Below are 20,507 nucleotides of genomic sequence, written 5' to 3' on the forward strand. Positions count from 1 at the left end.
CTCCCCCAACACACACACACACACACACACACTCACTCACACACACACACACACACACACACACACACACACACACACACACACACACACACACACACACACAGAAACACACACACACACACACACACACACACTTCGGCTGCTCTGTGTTGGCTGAGGCAGCATGCAGCCAGGAGGCAGAAGAGTGTGCGCTGGCGGAGTGTTGTGTGCTCTTTCTCTCTTTCTCTTTCTCTCCTCCATTTCCATTTCAATCCCTCGTTCACAGCTGGAGCTGGGGCGCTTTGCATGCAGATGAAGTGAGGGGGGGGGGGGCACAAACAGACTGGAGGAGGCTCGGTATAGAGGAAGAGAAGGAACGAACAGACTAGAGGAGGCTCGGTATAGAGGAAGAGTAGGAACGAAAGGAAGAAAGGATGAGTGCAGGGGGTTGGAAGGTGCGCAGAAAGAAAGGCAGGGTAAGAAAAGTAGAGTGGAGGGGTGAGACGCCCCCTTTTCAGGCTACACAGTCAGAAAACCACTCAGAATGAAGTGCAGTAGTCTTCCCCCTCAGACAGATTAGTTCTTCATTGTGTATTCGTTTATCATCTCTCTCTCTCTGTCTGTCTATCTCTGTTTCTCTTTCACATTCTCTCTCTTTCACCCTTTTCCCGGAACAGCACAATGTGGCACATTATCTGGGAAGAGAGTTGGCTCTTTTGGAGAAGCGATGCAGTACCTAGTCATCGAGGGTGCTGCTGACGCCGCCAAGAAACACGCTGAGGTCATCAACATGAGTGCTCCCTACAGGAAACGCTGACGTGGCACCATGATGTCATAATGATGCCGGCCACTGGTGATGACATTAGTGAGCTTCTGTTTTGGGATCATAAGTGGATGCGTGAGCGTGAGTCACAGACTCCTTGCTCCCCTCTGAATGGGATCATTTGTGAGTCTGTTGAGAGAGGCACACACAGACTTAAGTTGTCCACGGGACTTGGGTGTAGTTGATCAAAAGACACACATACACACAGGCATTCCACGGGCCAGACTAGCCCTGAGCACAGCACACTAACAAAGAGCTACGAACATCAATGCAGCCCCGCTCTGATTGCACCCAGAGCGCTCGGCGAGACATACCCATCTGCCATGCATCGATTATTATAAGGCCCCATTGATTTGCTCTCATATCCCTGAGCTGATTTAAAGCTCTTTAGCCTTTACAGTTGAGAGGCATTCGCGCTCGGCTCATTTTTATGAAAGGCTCTCTGCGCTAAAGACTGTGGAGGACGTTTGATGCGCGTCTTTAATTCATTACAGCGCATGAATCAGCTGATTGGCTGATTAAAAGCTGGAACCACGTGGAGCAGACAGACGCCACGTCTCCGTGCGTCTAATTTATGAGCATGACACCCAGGCTTGAATCATTTTCAGTCTTCCTCTTCCTCACTCTCTCTCTCTCTCTCTCTCTCTCTCTCCTTTTCTCGCTCTCTCTCCCCCTCTCTCTTTTATTCCGTCTGGCTTTTGCTGTTTCCTCCTCTTGGCAGCGTGTGTCTGTGATAAATCATGTCTAGGAGAGAGAGGCCTCAGTTACCCTTGCTCCGTGCCATCCCAGAATCATCGTCTGGAGAGTGGAGAGCACAGCACCCACGCAGATACCCAACAGAACTGGCTGGCATTGCTGTTAAGCCCCCCCCCCCCCCCCCCCACACACACACACGCACATATATATATATACTCACACACACATATATAGGTGTTCATACACACACACACACACACATATATATATATACAGGTGTTCATACACACATACTCACACACACATTTGCACACACACACACACACACACATTTACACAATCAGTTGATGCCAGCATACTGCCAGTATGGGCATGTGTCATGCTCTCTCATCTCACAATGCAGAGTCACTGTAGCCATAATGCGATGATTACACCTATTATGAGTAATAGTAGAAAGAGAGAGAGAGCAGGATACAGTAAATTGGAAAGATAAGTGCAAGCCAACTGGACAAGCTGAGGAAAGAAGAGAAAAGGTGAAGTTTAAGGCCCAAAAGAAAGAGCTAATCAGAAAGAAGAAGGGAATGACACAGGGTAAGGAAGAGGAGGAGGAGGGGGGGATCTGGGGACGGAGAGAATAAGTTGATGGAGGGGGTGGCGGGCGGGCGGGGGGGGGGGGGGGGTTAAAAAGTGACAAGCAGAAGAAGGCTGGGGATTAGGCCCTGTGGTCAGGAGATCAATAAGGAGCAGAGGACGGGGGTGGGGGGGCGGGGCCACGTCTGACTGCACACCTCAAGGGACGGGGCCCCTCTCAGGGGAGAACACTTCAATGGAGATATGGAGGACAAGAGAACTCGCTCCACACACAGATGGGGCCACCAGTACGGACACACACACACACACCATACACATAAACCACACACACACACACACACACCATACACACACACACACACATACACACACACACACACACATACACACACACACACACACACACACATACACACACACCACACACACACACAACATACGTGTACACACCATACACACACACACACACACACCATACATACACACACACACATACACACACACACACACACACACACACACACACACACACACACACACACACAACATACACACACCATACACACACATACACACACACACACATACACACACACACACACACACGCACACACATACACACACAGTTGCATATAGAGTCAGATACACAGGTAGACAAACAGGGCAAGGATGGATGCACAGTGGAGTATGCACGGAATGTACACAGACACAATCTTATCTTACACACCGCACCACCTATTTCTTCAGTTTCCTCAAAACTACGTGAGCAACTGCAGATAACATAACATGTTGCTGTGCACAAGACAGGTGGAGTTAAAATATATATATATATATATCAACAGTAAAAAAAAAAGATTCCCCTGGCACGGTTTTAAGAGAATGCATTTGAATTCCCTTTGAATGGATTTTTAATGAGCCTCACTTGTTCAGTTTTGGTTAAGTTGCTTGAAGGTGTTTTTGTGGCCGTCAGACACGTTTTTTTCCCCCCCTTCCTTGAGCTCAGGCACATGATGGCCCACTGTGCAGAATGGTTAATTCATTAGCCTTTTAAGAGACTGGAGCAGCAGCCGGCAAGACTGCTCAATCATCGACCATAATTCATTTTTTGGGCTGGAACATTATCAGTCCTGATATGATTTATGCCTTTCTCTGCCCCAGGAAGGCAGAAAGAACAGAACAGAAGTCTTTATGTCTTGTTATTTTCGTTTCATGTCTCATTCTATTGTATTATTTTTTTTTCTTTCAAGAAACATTTCTCATTCTTCGTTACTCTTTATCTTGTTTTGGCTGGTCTTGCCACAGTTGAGATGTTTTTTCCATCAATTATCCTTCAGCTGAAGCAGGGACACATATTTGCATGTTTTGAAGTCAGAGTTGGTTGGCTGCCTGCCTGGATTTCCGCCAGAATGTCAAACCATTTTGCCTTGAGTGGAGTGCCCAAGTAATGTCTTATATCACACTGCTCCATATCCAGCCGTATGCTTCTGATCCTCTCCAAAAAAAGAACAAATACATTTTCACCTTCCTTGCAGATTTTCACAAGCCTGCTGTAATATGCAATTTGTAGAATATCAGCGAGTTCCTTGTAATTCATTTGTCCGTGCATTTTCATGTGAACCGCTCCCGAACTGACCTCAACCCACTCGGCCATTGGTCCCTAATGACCATGTGGAATGGCTTCTTAAACCCCACACGGTTGTCATCGTGAACTATGACCCGAGGGTTGGTCAGGACTCAAGCCGAGTCATAGCCCCGTTGGACAGCTCATTCCTCTGGTCCATCTCCGCAGGCCGGGGGACAGCTGTGGGCAGGGGCCAATCACAGGGCCTTTTGTGTGACTCCATCTTCGGTTGGCACGAGCGCAGCGGCGGGGGAAATGTCAGCGTGCCCGCCCACGTGTCCTGCTGGCCCTGCGGGCTCTTTTATGCAAAGCGTATCACTAGACAAAACACACATTAACCCTTCCCACAATGCTCCTCTTCATTTCCCTACACTGTCTAAGTGTATATTATGTATATATGTTCCTATGACGAAAAGTTTATAGACATATACTTAATGATGACATGCCATCATTACCAGTACTGAAGCTCGTAGTTCTCCGAGCTAACTAAATTAAAGTGGCTAGTTACAGGGCTTAAAATTCATTTTTCAAAATGGGGGGGAATTCCCCCCTTAGGTTATTCATGTAGGGGGGATTTACTCAATTGGGGGGGGGGTTGATTCTGATACCAAGTCAAGAATTGTGATTTGCGATTTCGATACTTCTTCGATACTTTTTAAAAAATTTGCCACCACCTTAAAGTCATCAGTAATATTGAATATACTGTAGTGGGATCGTTCACAACAGTGGCCATCCTAGATTCTGCTTGACTCTCTCCACACACACAAACACAGACTGAAAATGATGGCTTATGTGATATGTTTCTATTTCATATATTTTTTAATTCATATAGAGTGTATTTAGTTAATAATGTATAGTATTTTACTAGTAATTACTAGTAGCTAAACATAATTAGTCATTTGAATGCTTCATATTGATGTTTAAACTATTACATTTAGGCATATCCTTAATGCGGTGTGTAGGTCTAATCGAGTGCACATTGGTGATGAGTAGGTGTAATTGAGTGCCCGTCACTTTAAGAAATTCAGGCTGATGGTTTTAGGCTAGTCGCTAGTGAATAAAAGTTGTGCATAGTGCACAGGATATGTAGCCTGGCGGGCCATCCTATATCATTGACATAGTCTGGCATCGAATCATTCACCTCGCTTAATCCAAGGGGCGGGCAGAGAATTGTCTTTCAAACTGCCTAGGCATGCAATAGGCCAGCGCTACGACCATATCCGTATCCGGTCGGCAAAACTGCAAATACATCCTTCTTCGAAAGGAATGACTTAAGTGCATTGTGTTGATCTACTTTCAAAGAAAAGCACAAGTCCAACTCCTCCAAAGTTGACGCCAACGCCGATTCAAACAACCGCTCTTCGTTTGCCATAGCCACCTTCCTTGTTGTTCACCGTCGCAGGATGTCGTTATCCTGTTAAGCCCGCCTTAAGACTCTCTAACGAAATAGAGCGCTGTGATTGGCCGTCATCCACGGTGTTAAGCCAATAGAAATTCCTATGGTTCGATACTAGACGTACAGGCTGAGCAAATTAATTTGCCGCCGCTAGGGTGCGTCTAGATTTCTAGGCTACAGGATATGTGGATGCAATTAATTATGTTTTCTGTGTCATTAGATAAAATAAATGTTCAAAAAACTAACAAGTCGAAGACAATCTTTCTGGGATGCACAGCGGAGTATGCAGGAATGTACACAGACACATTCTTATCTCACACACTGCACCACCTATTTCTTCAGTTTCCTCAAAACCACGTGAGCAACTGCAGATAACATAACATCAGCACATGACAGGTGGAGTTAAAAAATATATATATATCAACAGTAAAAAAAAAAGATTCCCCTGGCACGGTTTTAAGGGAATTGAATTCCCTTTGAATGGATTTTTAATGAGCCTCACTTGTTCAATTTTGGTTAAGTTGCTTGAAGGTGTCTTTATTAGATAAAATAAATGTTCAAAAAACTAACAAGTCAAAGACAATCTTTCTGGGATCAAGTGTTGACGTGACCTGAGCTAGCAGGATAGTTACCAAGGAGCTCTTTCCAGATGTAAACGTTTGCCATGGTTGCGTAGCCTATTTGCGTAAGTGCAAAGTGGTTCTCTCTCTCTCTGCGCGTGTGTGTCTGCATCTGCAGGTCCTAGGAGGCTATGTTCAATTCAACTCGTAGTTGATCCGTCTGGTCAATAGCACCGCATTCACGCCACTTCATGATTAGATTAACGTCATCAGACAGGCTGTAAAAGTGTATGCGGAAATTTCTCGCATTATGATGGCTAGAGTTGCGGGACTTATTATGCGCAATACCCGCAATCCCGCAGTGAAATGTAGGCCCTGCTCAGGCGCACGTCTGTATGCACTGTGCGTACCATCAGGCTATTCAACAACGAGAGAAAATTTCCCTTGTGTGTGTGTAATGTGTATTCACTCCAAATTGGCCCACCATACCTTCCCATTCCCAACTATGCACAGTATCCCATTAGCTGCATGCCATCAGGCTATTTACAATTTTCTATTATGTAACTTGAACGTGAACATTTAACAAAATTAACATTTTGTTTGAGCAGGAGACAATATGCACGCAGGCACGCAACTAGGCTAGGCTACTTCTTATTTTCTTTTACTTGGCTATCTATATATGGTTATCAGCACACAATGTTGAACTCAATACTCATCATGGATATCACAAGTTTAAACAACGTAAACAGAAAGTATGGAGGCAGCAAAGCTAGAGGAGTTATTCCAGATGGGCAAGAACAAGGAGTACTTGTCAGAACGTTAGACTATTGCAGCTGTTTAAAGCCAGACTTCACGGTACGCTAGAACAAAACAAGGTACATTTAGCCTGTATAGGGCTGTATAAGTTGTCCAAATGAATGGGTAATTGTAGACGTTGTTATTACTACTGCATGTGGATGTTCTTATACTATCTATGTAGGCTACTTTTTTGTTGACCAATGCACGGGGCTAAAACCGGAAAACGGACAAATATTGTCCACGCGTGATTTAAAAAAAAAAAAAAATTGCGGGTGGGGGGGTTTTGCTGGGGGGTTGATGGGTGTGCGTACCATAGCATTAATTCCTGCAGGCGCCCCTGGCCCTGCTAACAGTTAGTTATAAACAATATGAACAGCACAAAACAATGTTGACAGTAAAAGGCATGTGTACTGTATTGGTCAATGTAAACAGCATGTGTACTGTATTAGTCGAGGTGGACAAGGTAAGTACAAATAGAATAGAAAACATTTTATTGTCCATTCCCACGGAAATGTGTTTTGCATCCATATAGATAACTAGGCCACTGGGCCTCACTGCTGAATTTAAATGTGTTAATTGTTTTTTCCCCCCAGAGCGTTAACATAAATTAAAACATATGATTATTTTTAAACACCACCATTTTTTCTCCCATGGTCAATTTTCTTACTCTCTTTTAGTGTGCTAAACCTTTGAACAATGTGCTACCACCCTCCTCCATCAACCCCTAGCCCTGGCCTGGGTATGTGAAAAGCAATTGAAAAGATGGTAATTGAGATATTTTATGAGGTACATATTTGATGCCAAAGTGGGAAAAAACACAAAAATGAGTAATTTTGGATCTCTTTGTCTGGGTGGGTTCTAGAGTAATTTTCCATTACCCTGTGCCGGGACCATGCATAGAGGTGGGTGTGGGAGAGTGGCAGAGTTGGGTGGGGGTGGGGGGGGGGGGGGGTAAAATAATAATTACAGAAATGCCTCTTATGTTGCCTCTGATGGAGGTGGATGTGAAATTGGCTGAAAATGAGTCCGTTTTCAAAGGAATATGTGTGACTGACTGAAAATCTGACACAAAAACAGTCACTGCTCTTACATGAAATGCAACAGCACGGTCTCAATGGAGAAACTACATTTGCTTTTAGTCTTTATATTTGTAATGCCTCTCTCTCTCCCTCTTCCTCTCTCTCTCTTTCTTTCTGTCACACACACACACACACACACACACACACTTACACACACACTTAGACACACACTCCAGTCCTTCTGTCCCTTCTCCCACTTCTCATGCATATCTCTCCCTGGGGCAGCATGTTCTGATCACACGGAAGCAGACTACACAGATACCTCTCATCTCGTCTCTGTTCTCTTCACTCCGTCTCCATTTGAACTGCCTCTTCTGTCAAAGAACAGCCTGGCGTGGAGCACTCACTTACAAGAGGCAAGATGACAGCTGAGGACCAAAATGCTTTATTACTGCCAATGACCCAGTTGCTCTCAAAGCCAGGAAGTATTGTTAGTTGACTTGTAGGAAATACAAAGGCAAGTCCACGATACAGTTATCAGTTGAATAATATATACTGGATTGAAGTGGTGATATACAAAATGTACAAGACAAAACGATAAATTAAAGATCACAAAAAACAAAACAAAGTCTAACAACATAAACCTCTCACCTGACAGTTTCATCTATACCTATTTCATTATTGTGAGCTACAATTCATGCTATTTGTATTTCCCCTAAACCACTATTGATTTTTATTTGTCTAGCTGGTCAGCCCGATTAGAGAGTATTTAATATTGATCATTCAGGCTCTCTCTGGTCTTATCTGTTTATTGGGCCCCTGCAGCAGTTAGCGGTTAGCACTGAAAGTGATCTAACCAGAACATTATGACATTATTCATCATTTCGCTGAAGCTGCTATACAGAGAGACTTACAGTGAACTAACTAGAGGTGCAGTGAGTTCCCCTGAAGCAGCCTGAGGTTACTGTGAGTGCAATGGTGTAGTCTAGTGTGCTGTAGTGGGTATACTATGATCACCCCCTAACACCCCACACACACACACACACCACCTTTCCACAGATACATCATCACAACACCCAGCAATCCCAAACTAGCACCACAGTGACCAATGCATACTATAGGCTACTGTAGTGTTTTTCAACCTTTTTTGTGCCACGGCACACTTTTGACACTTAAAATGTCCCACGGCACACTAACATCCTGTGTGAAGAAAAATAATAATAAAATAACATACCATAGCCTAAAATTTCAAATAATACACAGATATGGCCTTATTATGGCTTCTGTGCAAGACTGACCTGCTCAATAAAACAAGCGCCCTCTGTTTCATTTGTAGGTGACTATATCTAATTTAATTGTTGTTATGAACTGGATATGTGATGATTCTGTGAATACTGGATATGGGGCCCCCGTTGTACAATGCCTGCATACCACAAATAGTGCAATCATACAATCAATGAGAGCATGTGGTTATAAATTCTTTGATGTAACAGTTGCTTTTCCGGACCAGTGAGTGACATTTGGGTAATTTTCTGCGGCACACCTGATGATCTCTCACGGCACACTAGTGTGCCCCGGCACAGCGGTTAAAAAAAACACTGGGCTACTGTATGCATTCACATCACATGCACTTGCTATTCATGAAGCAAATCCAAACAGTAGGCACAACTTAGACACAATTTATATAAATCTTGAGAAGGTGACAAATAGAGGTTGATATTGCAATTTAGTTCGTAGGCCTTAAAACCTGACCCCTCATAGTAGTCTACATTTACAGCTCACAGGCTTGTGCACATGATGCCTCCTAACTACCTTCAACTAGTGTTGAAATTGAAGTCTGCAGTTTGGCAAAAGGCTATTAATATTTCAGTTTAACATTGAATTAAATTACACCTCTCTTCTCAAAATATTGTAGGCCCTCACCTCTCTTCATAACATTGTAGGCCCTAACTCTTGAATTATATGTTTTTACACTCTGCCAGTAGGCTACATCATGATTTGTATGAGTGCACACACTAAATGGAGAGCTAGGATTAGTTTGCATTGCAAGTGCAGACTACACCTCATAGGCGACTTTTTATTTATCAGCACAATACTACAGTAGGGTATGCTTTCACTATAAGTTGTTCATCCACCCTTCAATATTACGTATTACTCCTCCAGAGTGTGCTGCGTAGTGTTTGTAGTCCTTTGATTTTACTGTTGGGGGAAAGTGATTGGCAGCATTATTAGCCCTTGTCCCAATGTTTGTTTATTGTGTGTGTATGTCTACTTTGTGCTTGTCACCAACCAAAGTGACCTGTTTCTCTCTCTCTCTCTCTCTCTCTCTCTCTCTCTCTCTCTCTCTCTCTCTCTCTCTCTCTCTCTCTCTGCGCAGAACAGGAGCTGTTGGGCCAAAGCGGGTGGCAGGCTGATCTCCAGGTGGTGGTGTCCTTTTAGTTGCTGTGCATCACGTGTCTTGTGTGTTTTCACATTTGGTGTGCTGTGCCCAGACTCTTCCCCTTTCTGTCAGCCTCTTGCTGCCGTGGTAAGCCCACAGCCCTGCTTCTTGTCTAGGTCAGTGTTTTTCAACCACTGTGCCGGGGCACACTAGTGTGCCGTGAGAGATCTTCAAGTGTGCCGCAGAAAATTACCCAAATGTCACTCACTGGTCCAGAAAAGCAACTGTTGCATCAAATAATTTATAACCACATGCTCTCATTGATTGTATGATTGCACTATTTGTTGTATGCAGGCATTGTACAACGGGGGCCCCATATTCAGTATTCACAGAATCATCACATATCCAGTTCATAACAACAATTAAATTAGATATAGTCACCTACAAATGAAACAGAGGGCACTTGTTTTGTTGAGCAGGTCTTGCATAGAAGCCATAATAAGGCCATATCTATGTATTATTTGAAATTTTAGGCTATGGTATGTTTATTTTTTCTTCACACAGGATGTTAGTGTGCCGCGGGACATTTTAAGTGTCAAAAGTGTGCCGTGGCACAAAAAAGGTTGAAAAAAACACTGGTCTAGATTATGGTAACTCTAGGCCTATAGGGCCTTGTGCAATATCTGAGTGCGGCTGGTCCCTGTGTGTACCATGTGAATTGTGTCCTGTGGTTGGATGTCTGTTTGTTTGTTAAGTGCAGTCCATGTAGTGTATGTGTTATGTGTCAATAAATGATAATTATTATCTTTGTAGAACCATGTCTCCAGTCTCAAGTGTTACGAACCTGTGTGCCCAATGGGGTCTAAACTGACCAAGAGGTTTCTAAATTAGTTCCTGGGAGGGCCTAACCCTCGCAGGTGGCGTAGTCGACCATTTACATACGAACATCTACCTCCGCCCTGCTACACCTGCAAGATTGATGTTTACCAAGCATGCCAAAGCTTTTCATCTCTTGAAACTCCTTATGTTTGTATGTTATTATTGAGAGTTTCATTTGACTAATATTTTGTGCAGTCGCAGTTGCATGCCGTTGCTCAGGGTGATAAGGAGCCCCCCCCCCTTAAGCTCAGATTACTGTTGCATCTTGTTTGCAAAAATATGTCATATCAACATTTTGTCAAAAAATGTTGATATGTATCCTCCTTGCATATGTTAAGTGGGTATACTAAAACCACATAGACTACACCACTGGTTCAGTGCTTTGCTGAGGACACAGTAGAGGCCTTCAGGTGTTCTATGTGGAAGTGTAGATTCCTGACCACCACCAAGCACACACACTAGGCACCAGGTTACGTCATCAGTATGGGAAGACTCTATTACTACACATTGACCTTATACGTCGTTGTGTGTCTAATGTTTCAGATCTATCCAATCCAATCGATGCAGGCCTGTGCCCTCATGCAGTCATACTCCGGGAATAGCGGGGAGCGCCGCATGGGGAATGGCTCGCCCAGCTGTGCATCACGCTTCAGCCATAATGCCTCTGGCAAGGCAGGCTCTTCCTCGCAAAGGAGCACAGAGGGCTGCTTCAGAAAGCCGTGTCCTCCCCTCCCCTCTGATCCCTGCTGACTGATTTCTCTCTCTCTCTCTCTCTCTCTGTGTGTGTGTGTGTATGTGTGTGTGCACGCCTCTCTGTCTCTCTCTCTCGCCTACATGTTGCTCCTTCTTAAAAAAAGTCCCTCGCTGGCCCAGCGTCTGTTTGACCATAGAAAAAAAAAAAATCTGACAGCTGTTTTGCTCCAGCTATCTCAGGAATGGGTCTTTTGAGAGAGCAACTGGTCCCAGGGACACCATTAGTGACTGACGGTCCATCCAGACGGCACTGCTGCTGCTGCAGTACTGTGAACCAGCCAAAGGGGGCAGGGGCAGGCTGCACTGGGCTGTCACAAGGCATGGTGACAAGGGAACTCCTCTGTCCTCCTTGCTCTAAAGATTTGTACAAGCAAATTTAACTTATCACTTTAAAGAGGGATAAAGCCTGTGGGTTCAATTATTATTTTTCTGATCAGTAGCCTATCAGATGAGATCAGATGAGTAATAGTTAGGCTATACACGTGTAAGCCTATAGGCATCAGGTAATTTTTATTTCAGTCACAAAAATAGCTTACAGAAATATAAATCATCAAATCAAATAGAAAGATAAAATCATTGTCTGTGCACCTTGCTGTAGCCTACTTATTATAGCATATTTTACGCACGCTGTAGCACCAATTTAGCTTGACTAACTAACTGGATGAATACAAATGAATAACATATTATTTTGCTTTGTTAACAACGGAAGCTTTGGTCTTTTCCAATATTTTTTAAGTCCTCCGGCTAGTCCAGGACATATGAGATTAGTCAAGCAACGCTTCCCAAGCAACTAGAGGGAAGAGGGGAGGGGAGGTCACCTTTTGTGCAAATATATCAACCAAGACACTGCCACCCGCATCAGATTTCTCGCTGAGAGACTGGGAGAGAGAGAGAGAGAGAGAGAGAGAGAGAGAGAGAGGGTGAATGTTTCAGTGAGTGAGGCAGAAAGAAGAGACAGAGGGTGAGGAAGACTCCACCGGGCTTTGTGCAACTGAAACGTCGTGTTCATTAGAACTGAAGAAAGAGCTGTAAACAGCGTTGCTGGAAAGCGTGAAAAATCTGCAAAGTTAGAAGAACTATGGACGGGACGTTTATGTCGGGACGCACTTCTTTGCTGTGCACCTTGCTGCTTCTGGGACTGCAAGGTAAGTTGTTTTTTTTACCTTCCGAACCCGTTTTTCAAAGAAAGTTCTGACTGTTCATTCGCTCTGTGTTGCCCACCTCAGCCATCTCTGACGGGCATGGGGATTATGTTTGTGACTTCGTGCTTTCTTTTCGGACATGTTTTTTGAGGTCACACGGAGCCGAAATGAATGACTTTGTGTAGTTTTTCTATAATTAGGTTTTGACAGTATTACTTTCTGAGCGCATGTTCGGTTGAATTTTGAAGTAGCAACCACTACCCAGTCGCTGTAGTTATTAACTGTAGTAGATAAAAATAACAGGTGTCAAGTAGCCTACCCTACGTTACAGCAGTAGATATTACGGGGCTTGCTCGGGCGTTCATGTAGTCTAACGGACGGGGACGCAACAAAAATGATTCAGCCCCAAAGTTGTTCTGCTGTGCCGCGGAACCACTGTGGTGCATTGTTCTCCGAAAACCAAGGGTGTCTACTTGTTCTGTGATGGTTGAGGGGTGAAGCCAAAGCGCCCTCAGCTCTTTGTGGTACAGACGGAACCTCCGGCTGTACACTTCAGTGCGCTCAGATCGGGCGGCAATGCGGGCGGTGCGGCAGCCTCAAAGCGCTGCTGCGTCTGTCCTCGGACATCCACCCTCTTTGATCTGCCCGGAGCATAGGGTGCGTCACATAGCAGCGGACTACCGGGCGTCTTTGTGGTAATTCATATCTAGGGAAGCTTAATAATGAAATATTTTAAATACAAAAAAAAAAAAACAGAACATACCATGTCAGTAAACAACAAAACTCAATTATTCCTGACCCAAAGATGAGTAATAGTGTGAAACTGTAGGCCATTGTTTTGTTTTATGTCTTCTAGCTATCTATTTCTTTATTGTGGTGTCTCTTATATATGACTTTGAGTTTCATTTCCGCCAGCGCGCCTTCAATACCTTTTTTCATGTCAGAACTCCCTCCCTCCTCTATCTGTTCCATCACCCCCCCTCCCCGCCCGCCCCCTGTAGCTTACCTGGCCATACCTCTGAGGAGAGCCCCTCCTCCATATCTGTCTCACAGCAGGGTCTTTTTTTCTCTTTACCTCCGCCTCGTCTCTCTATCATCTCCTTATCTCACTCTGCCCTGACCCACTAGCCCTGCTTTTCTTCACCCTTCACCCACCCCTCCACACATCCCTCCACCTGCTGATTTGTCCCTCCCTCCCTCTCTCTCTCTTTCTCTCTCTCTCTCTCTCTCTCTCTCTCTCTCTCTCTCTCGCACGCACTCTCTCTTTATATTTCTGTGTCTCCACCTGGTTCTTTCTCTCTTCTTTTTTTCTTTTTTCTCATTTTCCTCCTCTATTTGATAAGTGCTGTTCTTTTCTCCATTGTATGTGTGTGTGCGCTGGGGTAGTGAGCTTTGTGGTGAGGGAGGTACCCTCAGTGGCTCTTAGCTCCAGCCAGAGCAGCCCACAGCCCTGCATGATACTCCTGCCCGAGCAAAAACAAGCATCCCCTGGTGGAAAGCCTGAATAGTGTGGCCTCTGGGCTCTTTCTCTCTCTCTCTCTCCCTCTCCCTTTCCCTTCTTCCCTCTCTCTCTCTCCCTCTCCCTTCTTCCCTCTCTCTCTCTCTCTCTCTCTACCTTTTACTCTCTACTCCCCTGTGATTTTTACAAAGCAGATCTGAGTTTGCAGCCCCTACGCCTTTCTCTCTCTGTCTCTCTTTCTCTCTCTCTTCCTCTCTTTCTTTTTTTCTGTTTCTATCTTTCTTTTTCCCACTCAGTGGTATGTCCCAAGAATAGTATTTTTGTGGGTCTCCATGGGAGACTGTTACATGCATTCCCAACGCACAGGCCACTACACACACACACACACACACACACAAGCATCACAAGCATTCAGACACACAAATGCACGCACACACTCTGTCCCCTGTGTGTGGTGGGAGTTGGGGGGTGGGACGGTGTGTTATGTGATGCATGGCAGCGGGAGAGCGCTCAGAAAGCGCGTAGCATGCCCTGCGTGTCATGTGACCTGCGCCCCCCTGACCTCTTCAGGCCCAGGACCCGGCTACGCTTTCAAGGGCCTGGCATTCCGAGCGAGTCTGTTCACAGAACTCTCTCAGGCATCAACAGGAAGGAAGTGCTTTTTCACACCTTCAAGCGTCCCTTTTCACACCTTCATTCCACGTTCACCCTGTTCTGGGTGGCAGCATAAATTAAAATTGATCTACAGTTACTCTTTGGAGGTGCCACTTAATGCCTTGCTGTTTTATGCATGGACAGGTGCCAATTTGCTTGTGTGTGTGTGTGTGTGTGTGTGTGTGTGTGTGTGTGTGTGCGCGTGTGCGTGTGTGTGTGTGTGTGTGTGCATGTGTGCGTGCGTGTGTGTGCGTGTGTGTGTGTGTGTGTGTGTGTGTGTGTGTGCGTGCGTGTGTGTGTGTGTGCGCGTGTGTGTGATCGCCTCACTGCTCCGCGCCCGCACGCTTAGCCCTGAGGGAATCAGAGAGAGTTCCACGCCACGGTTATGGTCTGCTGCAATTTGTCCTGTCTGCTGCAGATAAAAGCGGCCTGTAAATTGAAAGCTTTTGATTGGGCATTAAGCTTACCAGTGGCGGTGTTGCGCTCGCGGCGGAATCAGGCCGAGCGATCAGGTGTGGGGCTGTCAGTCATGCCTGCTCCTTTTGTTGGGTGTCGGCCAGCGCGCTGGGGAAAAGTCCCTCGCATGACTTGAGAGGATGATAGAGCTGAGTGAACATGACTGCCATCTTGTCTATGTAAAGCAAAAAAAAAAAAAACACACAAAACACATTACTGCCTGATGGCTGCCTTCGGATCTCCTAAATTAATGTGTTTGAGTTGGGGTCATCCAATGTCTCTGTGTGCGTTTGTGTGTGTGTGTGTGGTAAAGTATGTGTGTATATTGGGGGAGGGTTGGAATTAATGTGCACCTGTGTTTGTACACTTGTGTTTGTGCGTGAGTGTGTGGCCAGTGGATGCATTTGTTACTCTGTGTGTGTGTGTGTGTGTGTGTGTGTGTGTGGCAGGCTATAGGTGGACCTAAGGTCATGGGAGCAAAAGGCGGTGGGGAGAATCGTTCAGACAGCCTGTCAGCTGAGTTTAGGGTGGCGGTCAGTAGCCTCAAGCCTCCCCCTTTTTCCCCGTCTCCGGGCAGTCGAAGTGGGGAGGTGAGGGGACTCCTAATTCCCGTGGTCATTTCCTCACTTTAATTTCTCCGCCCCATCGGCGGCCCCATCAAACAGACACCCCCTATGGCCACGGGTAATTACTATGGCATTAAGCACTCACACATGAAAACCTGCTATGCTCATTTTCCTCAGAGCCACTGATAAAAGACAGGCGTTCTAGGGCGCTTTCTTCCAGGTTTAAGCGCATCGGTTAAATAATGGAGTTTAAACACACACACACACACACACACACACACACACACACACACACACACACACACACACACACACACACACACACACACACACACACAAAGGTCTACATAAATTCAGTCATAAATACAGATATGCACTATGCATTAAATTTTGCAGCAATTATGTAACTATCTGTCAAAATAAACTGACACACCACAGCAGACTTGTACTCTCTGTCTTTCTCTGACTGTTTCTTTATCACTCTCTCTCTTTCTCTCTCTCTCTCTCTCTCTTTCTCTCTCTCTCTCCCTCTCTCTCCCTCCCTCTCTCTCTATCTCTCTATGTAAACCGCTTCCACTTGACACACATTGTGCAACAGTGCAGCCATAGGTGCTAATTTGGCTGTCGGCGTTGAGGGAAGCGGTTAGAGTGTGGCTTGTTTTTAGTTGGGTTCAGCTGGTCAGCCACCGCAGCTGGGACAGCTTGTGCCGGAGAAGCTCTGCTCTGCTCTGTTATTAGTGGTTTGATTCACGCTCCTTAAACAGGGGGCTGAGACTGAGAGAGGCATCCAGGAATGAGAGGCATTTCACTGTGGACAGGTTGCATCTCGTCGTCTCCCCCTGTCTCCCACCATACCACACACACACACACACACACACACACATACACACATACACACAGACTCACACTCACATATAACCTTTGCCAAACCCACCCCCACCCCAAAACAACCCTCAAACACAACACTCCAGTGCTAATCCTCTTGCACACTGTGGCATGCCAGCATACTTGCCCAATGCCTTCATTATGGAAGGGCCACATTTCCGTGGTTTAGCGGCCAGCGGTCATTCACTTTTAACACACCGTGGCCAAGAGGTTCGGCCACAGCCCCACTGCTTGTTTTTTTCTTCCGCCTCTGTCCTTATCTAAAAGCCCCAGAGGACACAGTGGAGGTGGGAGGAGGTGGGAGGAGGCTCTCTGCTTTTGTCCTCCCTGCCGTTTACGAACCTCCGTGTTCACATATTAATCGCCACATAGGGTCACAGCTGCCCATGTATAGAATGTAGGAGAAAAGATGAACTCCTCATGACCGTCCGAGAGAGTTGGGCTCCCTTAGGTTGTTGGTGACCCCCCCGCCCCCCAACCGCCCCTCCACTGAAGCACCTTGTAAAGCCAGGCGACCTTTGGGGATCAAAGTAGCAGGCTGACCACGAGAATGGATCCGCGTGCACATCATGTCTTATTCCCGTTTACCCAACTACTGTTCCCAGATCAGAGAGAGAGAGTGTGTGAGAGAGAGAGAGAGAGAGAGAGAGAGAGAGAGTGAGAGACTGCTACAGGCTAAGTTTTTCTGTGTGACTTGACTTAAGATGACGTCTTACATAGGGGTTGTGGCAGTGGGTTAGTGCAGGCATGACTGCGGGAGCGTGAGATGGCTTTGCTCGCTGCTCTGGTCTCTGGGCGCGTTTGATGAAGCGTTTGATATGACATCGCCAGGGGGAATGAACCCTCTTCCCATAACAGGCCAAACCGCTTCATCCTAATATCTTCAAAGCCAGGTTAAAAAGATTAGGCAAGCTGATACTTATGTAATATTACACACACACTCATACGCACACACACACACCTAGCATTTTAGGAGACTACACACATCTACAGTAATACTTAAAACACAGGACCATTCTCTCTCTCTCTCTCCGTCTTTCTCTCTCTCTTTCTCTCGCTTTCTCTCTTTCTGTCTTTCTCCCTTTCCCTCTCTCTCTTTCTCTCTCTATATCCCCCTTGGTCCCAGCCTGTCTTTGTAGGTAGCGTTAGCGTAGCTCTGTTGGGAGCGCTAGCTGCAGTCCATTGATGTTTATGGTGATTTACTGTTCTTCCTGAGCTCTGTTTACTGGCCGGCTCCTTTGTGCATGTTGCCGCATTGATGATGTGGCAGAAAAAAAAGCTTTTTGGAGAAGAAGAGCCTTGCTGGCTTTGTACACCACGCCACTCAGGAGTGCTGTTGCTATGGGGGGGGGATAAAAAGCTTTCATCTGGGCCAGTGTGCTACCACTCCCACCCATAATTCACTGCTTCCTCTGATGAGGTTTTGATCACCTGTGAAATAAAAGCCTGTTTTTGGTCCTCTGTGTCCTGGCCTTCTGTAGCCTTAACCTCTCCTGCTCTGTTCTCCCTGTCTCATGGTAGTCTGCGCTGCACTGTTATTAAGGGCCATCCAACGTGACTCTACAACCCCCCCCCCCCCCCCCCCCCCCCTAGCCGGGCGTCAGTACAAAGGGCAGGAAAGGAGGCAGATATAGACAGCGAGGGAGCTGGCAGCCTTTGATTTCTCCCAACCAAGGCTGCTGCTGCTGCTGCTGCTGTTGCTGCTGCCTCAAGGCTGTGGCCTGTCATTAGTGCCATCCAGCTACTGGCAGACAGGAAGCCTACTGGACCAGGGAAGAGGGCACAGGAGTGCGCGCGTGTGTGTGTGTGTGTGTGTGTGTGTGTGTGTGTGTGTGTGTGTGTGTGTGTGTGTGTGTGTGTGTGTGTGTGTGTGTGTGTGGAGATGCCTATTGTGTCAGTACCTCGCTCGATTGTCGACCTACTCTGGAGAGGAGATGAAGGGAGATGAGTAAAGAAAGAAGAGTGTGTTGGGGGGGGGGCGAGGGGTTGTTAGTTTGTAATGGGTGGGTGTGTGTGTGTGTGTGTGTGTGTGTATGTATGTAGTATGTTGTGTGTGTGTGTGTGTGTGTGTTTGTTTCTACAGTGGTGGATGTTAGCCTTGAAAGCGGGGACCATGGGGAGGTGCATGGGGGGAATTGAAATTGAAAATTCAAAAAGCTCTTGTGGGAGAGCAGGTTAAGTGCCGCTGATCCATTTAGCAGGGCCAGCGAGCAAGCAGACTGTGTGTGTGTGTGTGTGTCTGTGTGTGTGTGTGTGTGTGTGTGTGTGTGTGTGTGTGTGTGTGTTTTTAATGGGCGAACACACAGCAGTAGTGGCAGGCTCTTTATAGCCACTCGCTGGGCATTCAGCGCTCCGACTCCTTTTTCCATTTGGGTATTGGGCCAGACGAATCCGCTGTCCGCTCTGAAAGGGCAGCCTTAAAATGTTTTTGATGCTCTTCTGGATTTCCTGTCCGCCGAGCCCTGAATAGCAGTCGGTCCAGTAACCGCGGAGACGGGGGGGGGGCCTCGAGGTCAGCTCGCTGGCAGTACTCAAGCCCTGCCCACAACCACCAGTCTGTCCTCAGTCACAAAACAACCCCCACTGCTCCAATGGTCTCTCTCCCCTCTTATTATCTGCTGTGAGGTGGTGGTCTGTAAGGCAGTGACCCACCTGGGCCAGGCTGCTGTGTGCTCTATGTGTTTGGCCCTGGTTAGTGAGCAGCCAGGCAGCTGTGTGCTCTATGTGTTTGGCCCTGGTTAGTGAGCAGCCAGGCAGCTGTGTGCTCTATGTGTTTGGCCCTGGTTAGTGAGCAGCCAGGCAGCTGTGTGCTCTATGTGTTTGGCCCTGGTTAGTGAGCAGCCAGGCTGCTGTGTGCTCTATGTGTTTGGCCCTGGTTAGTGAGCAGCCAGAACGGTTGGGCTTGACGGGGTTGCACAAACATCCCCTTCCTTAGACACGCAGGCGTCATTGTCGTGCCACTCTGTGACGAGCAAACATTCCCCCTGACACAGAGGGCTCAGAGGGCAGGGTGTAAACGAGAGGTGTGTGTGTGTGTGTGTTTGTGTGTGTGTGTGTAAAAGAGATAGAGAGAAAGAAAAGAGAGAGAGAGAGAGAGAGAGAGAACGTCCAGAATGTGTATTCTGTTGATGAGTCAGAATGTGGTCAGGGGTTTATAAGTAAAGTATAAGGCTCATGGTATGCGTACGTGCATTGTACTGACTCAGGTGTGGCAGCAGGAAAGCACTCTTTTCACGCTCATATCTGCACTGTGTGCACAGATAGCTTTGAGCTTGGGGTGAGCGGGAGTTTAGCCGGTCAAAGATTATATTGTTTTGCTTTTCCACTTTGTGTTTGTTTATGTTGTGTTTGTACATGCCGTTTTGTGCATATGAGTGTGTGTGTGTGTGTGTGTTTGTGGGTTCTTTGTCAGATGATTGGGCTGTTTTATTATCTCCCCAGTCCTTCAATGCCATTTCCTCCATTCACTCAGAATTACACAGAAAAAGCAACAGCGCCGCCAGCTTTTAAGCTGTCGAGACGCTTTGAAAAAGTGACTCATTTCACATGCAGGGGGGTATGCTGTCTTGTAGCACCTCTTTTTGTTCACTCCAGTTAATGTGTAACAGCACGTCGTTAACCTCTTCAGTGAAAATGGTCACTGTTTGACGAGCCACGTTATTGCCTGGACAGTGCTTGACCCGGGTGCACAGCCGAGCATGCTGAGTTTGAATATAAATTCACTCCGGTGGGCTTCAGGGGTGGGAGTCTGTGCTGGGAACAGACACCACTTCCCTGTGTGTGTGTGTGTGTGTGTGTGTGTGTGTGTGTGTGTAATGGGCAACCTGTGAGTCTAACTTATATAGCGTAA

General features: G+C 46.4%; 1 protein-coding gene across 1 annotated transcript in view; it reads left to right on the forward strand.

The window, feature by feature from the left end:
• Window positions 1-12,383: 12,383 nt before the first annotated feature.
• Window positions 12,384-20,507, forward strand: part of bcam (basal cell adhesion molecule (Lutheran blood group)) — a 55,672-nt gene continuing 47,548 nt past the window's right edge. The window contains exon 1 of the mRNA XM_076280029.1: window positions 12,384-12,640. Within this exon, the coding sequence (XP_076136144.1) occupies window positions 12,574-12,640 (67 nt within the window). The 5' untranslated portion in view covers window positions 12,384-12,573. The remainder of the gene's footprint in view (window positions 12,641-20,507) is intronic.

This window comes from Alosa pseudoharengus, unplaced genomic scaffold (genome assembly GCF_046254945.1).
Source record: "Alosa pseudoharengus isolate Yale_2024_CS ecotype anadromous, Long Island Sound unplaced genomic scaffold, YU_APseudo_1.1 YU_APseudo_1.1_scf_12, whole genome shotgun sequence".
NCBI classification, from domain to species: Eukaryota; Metazoa; Chordata; class Actinopteri; order Clupeiformes; family Clupeidae; genus Alosa; species Alosa pseudoharengus.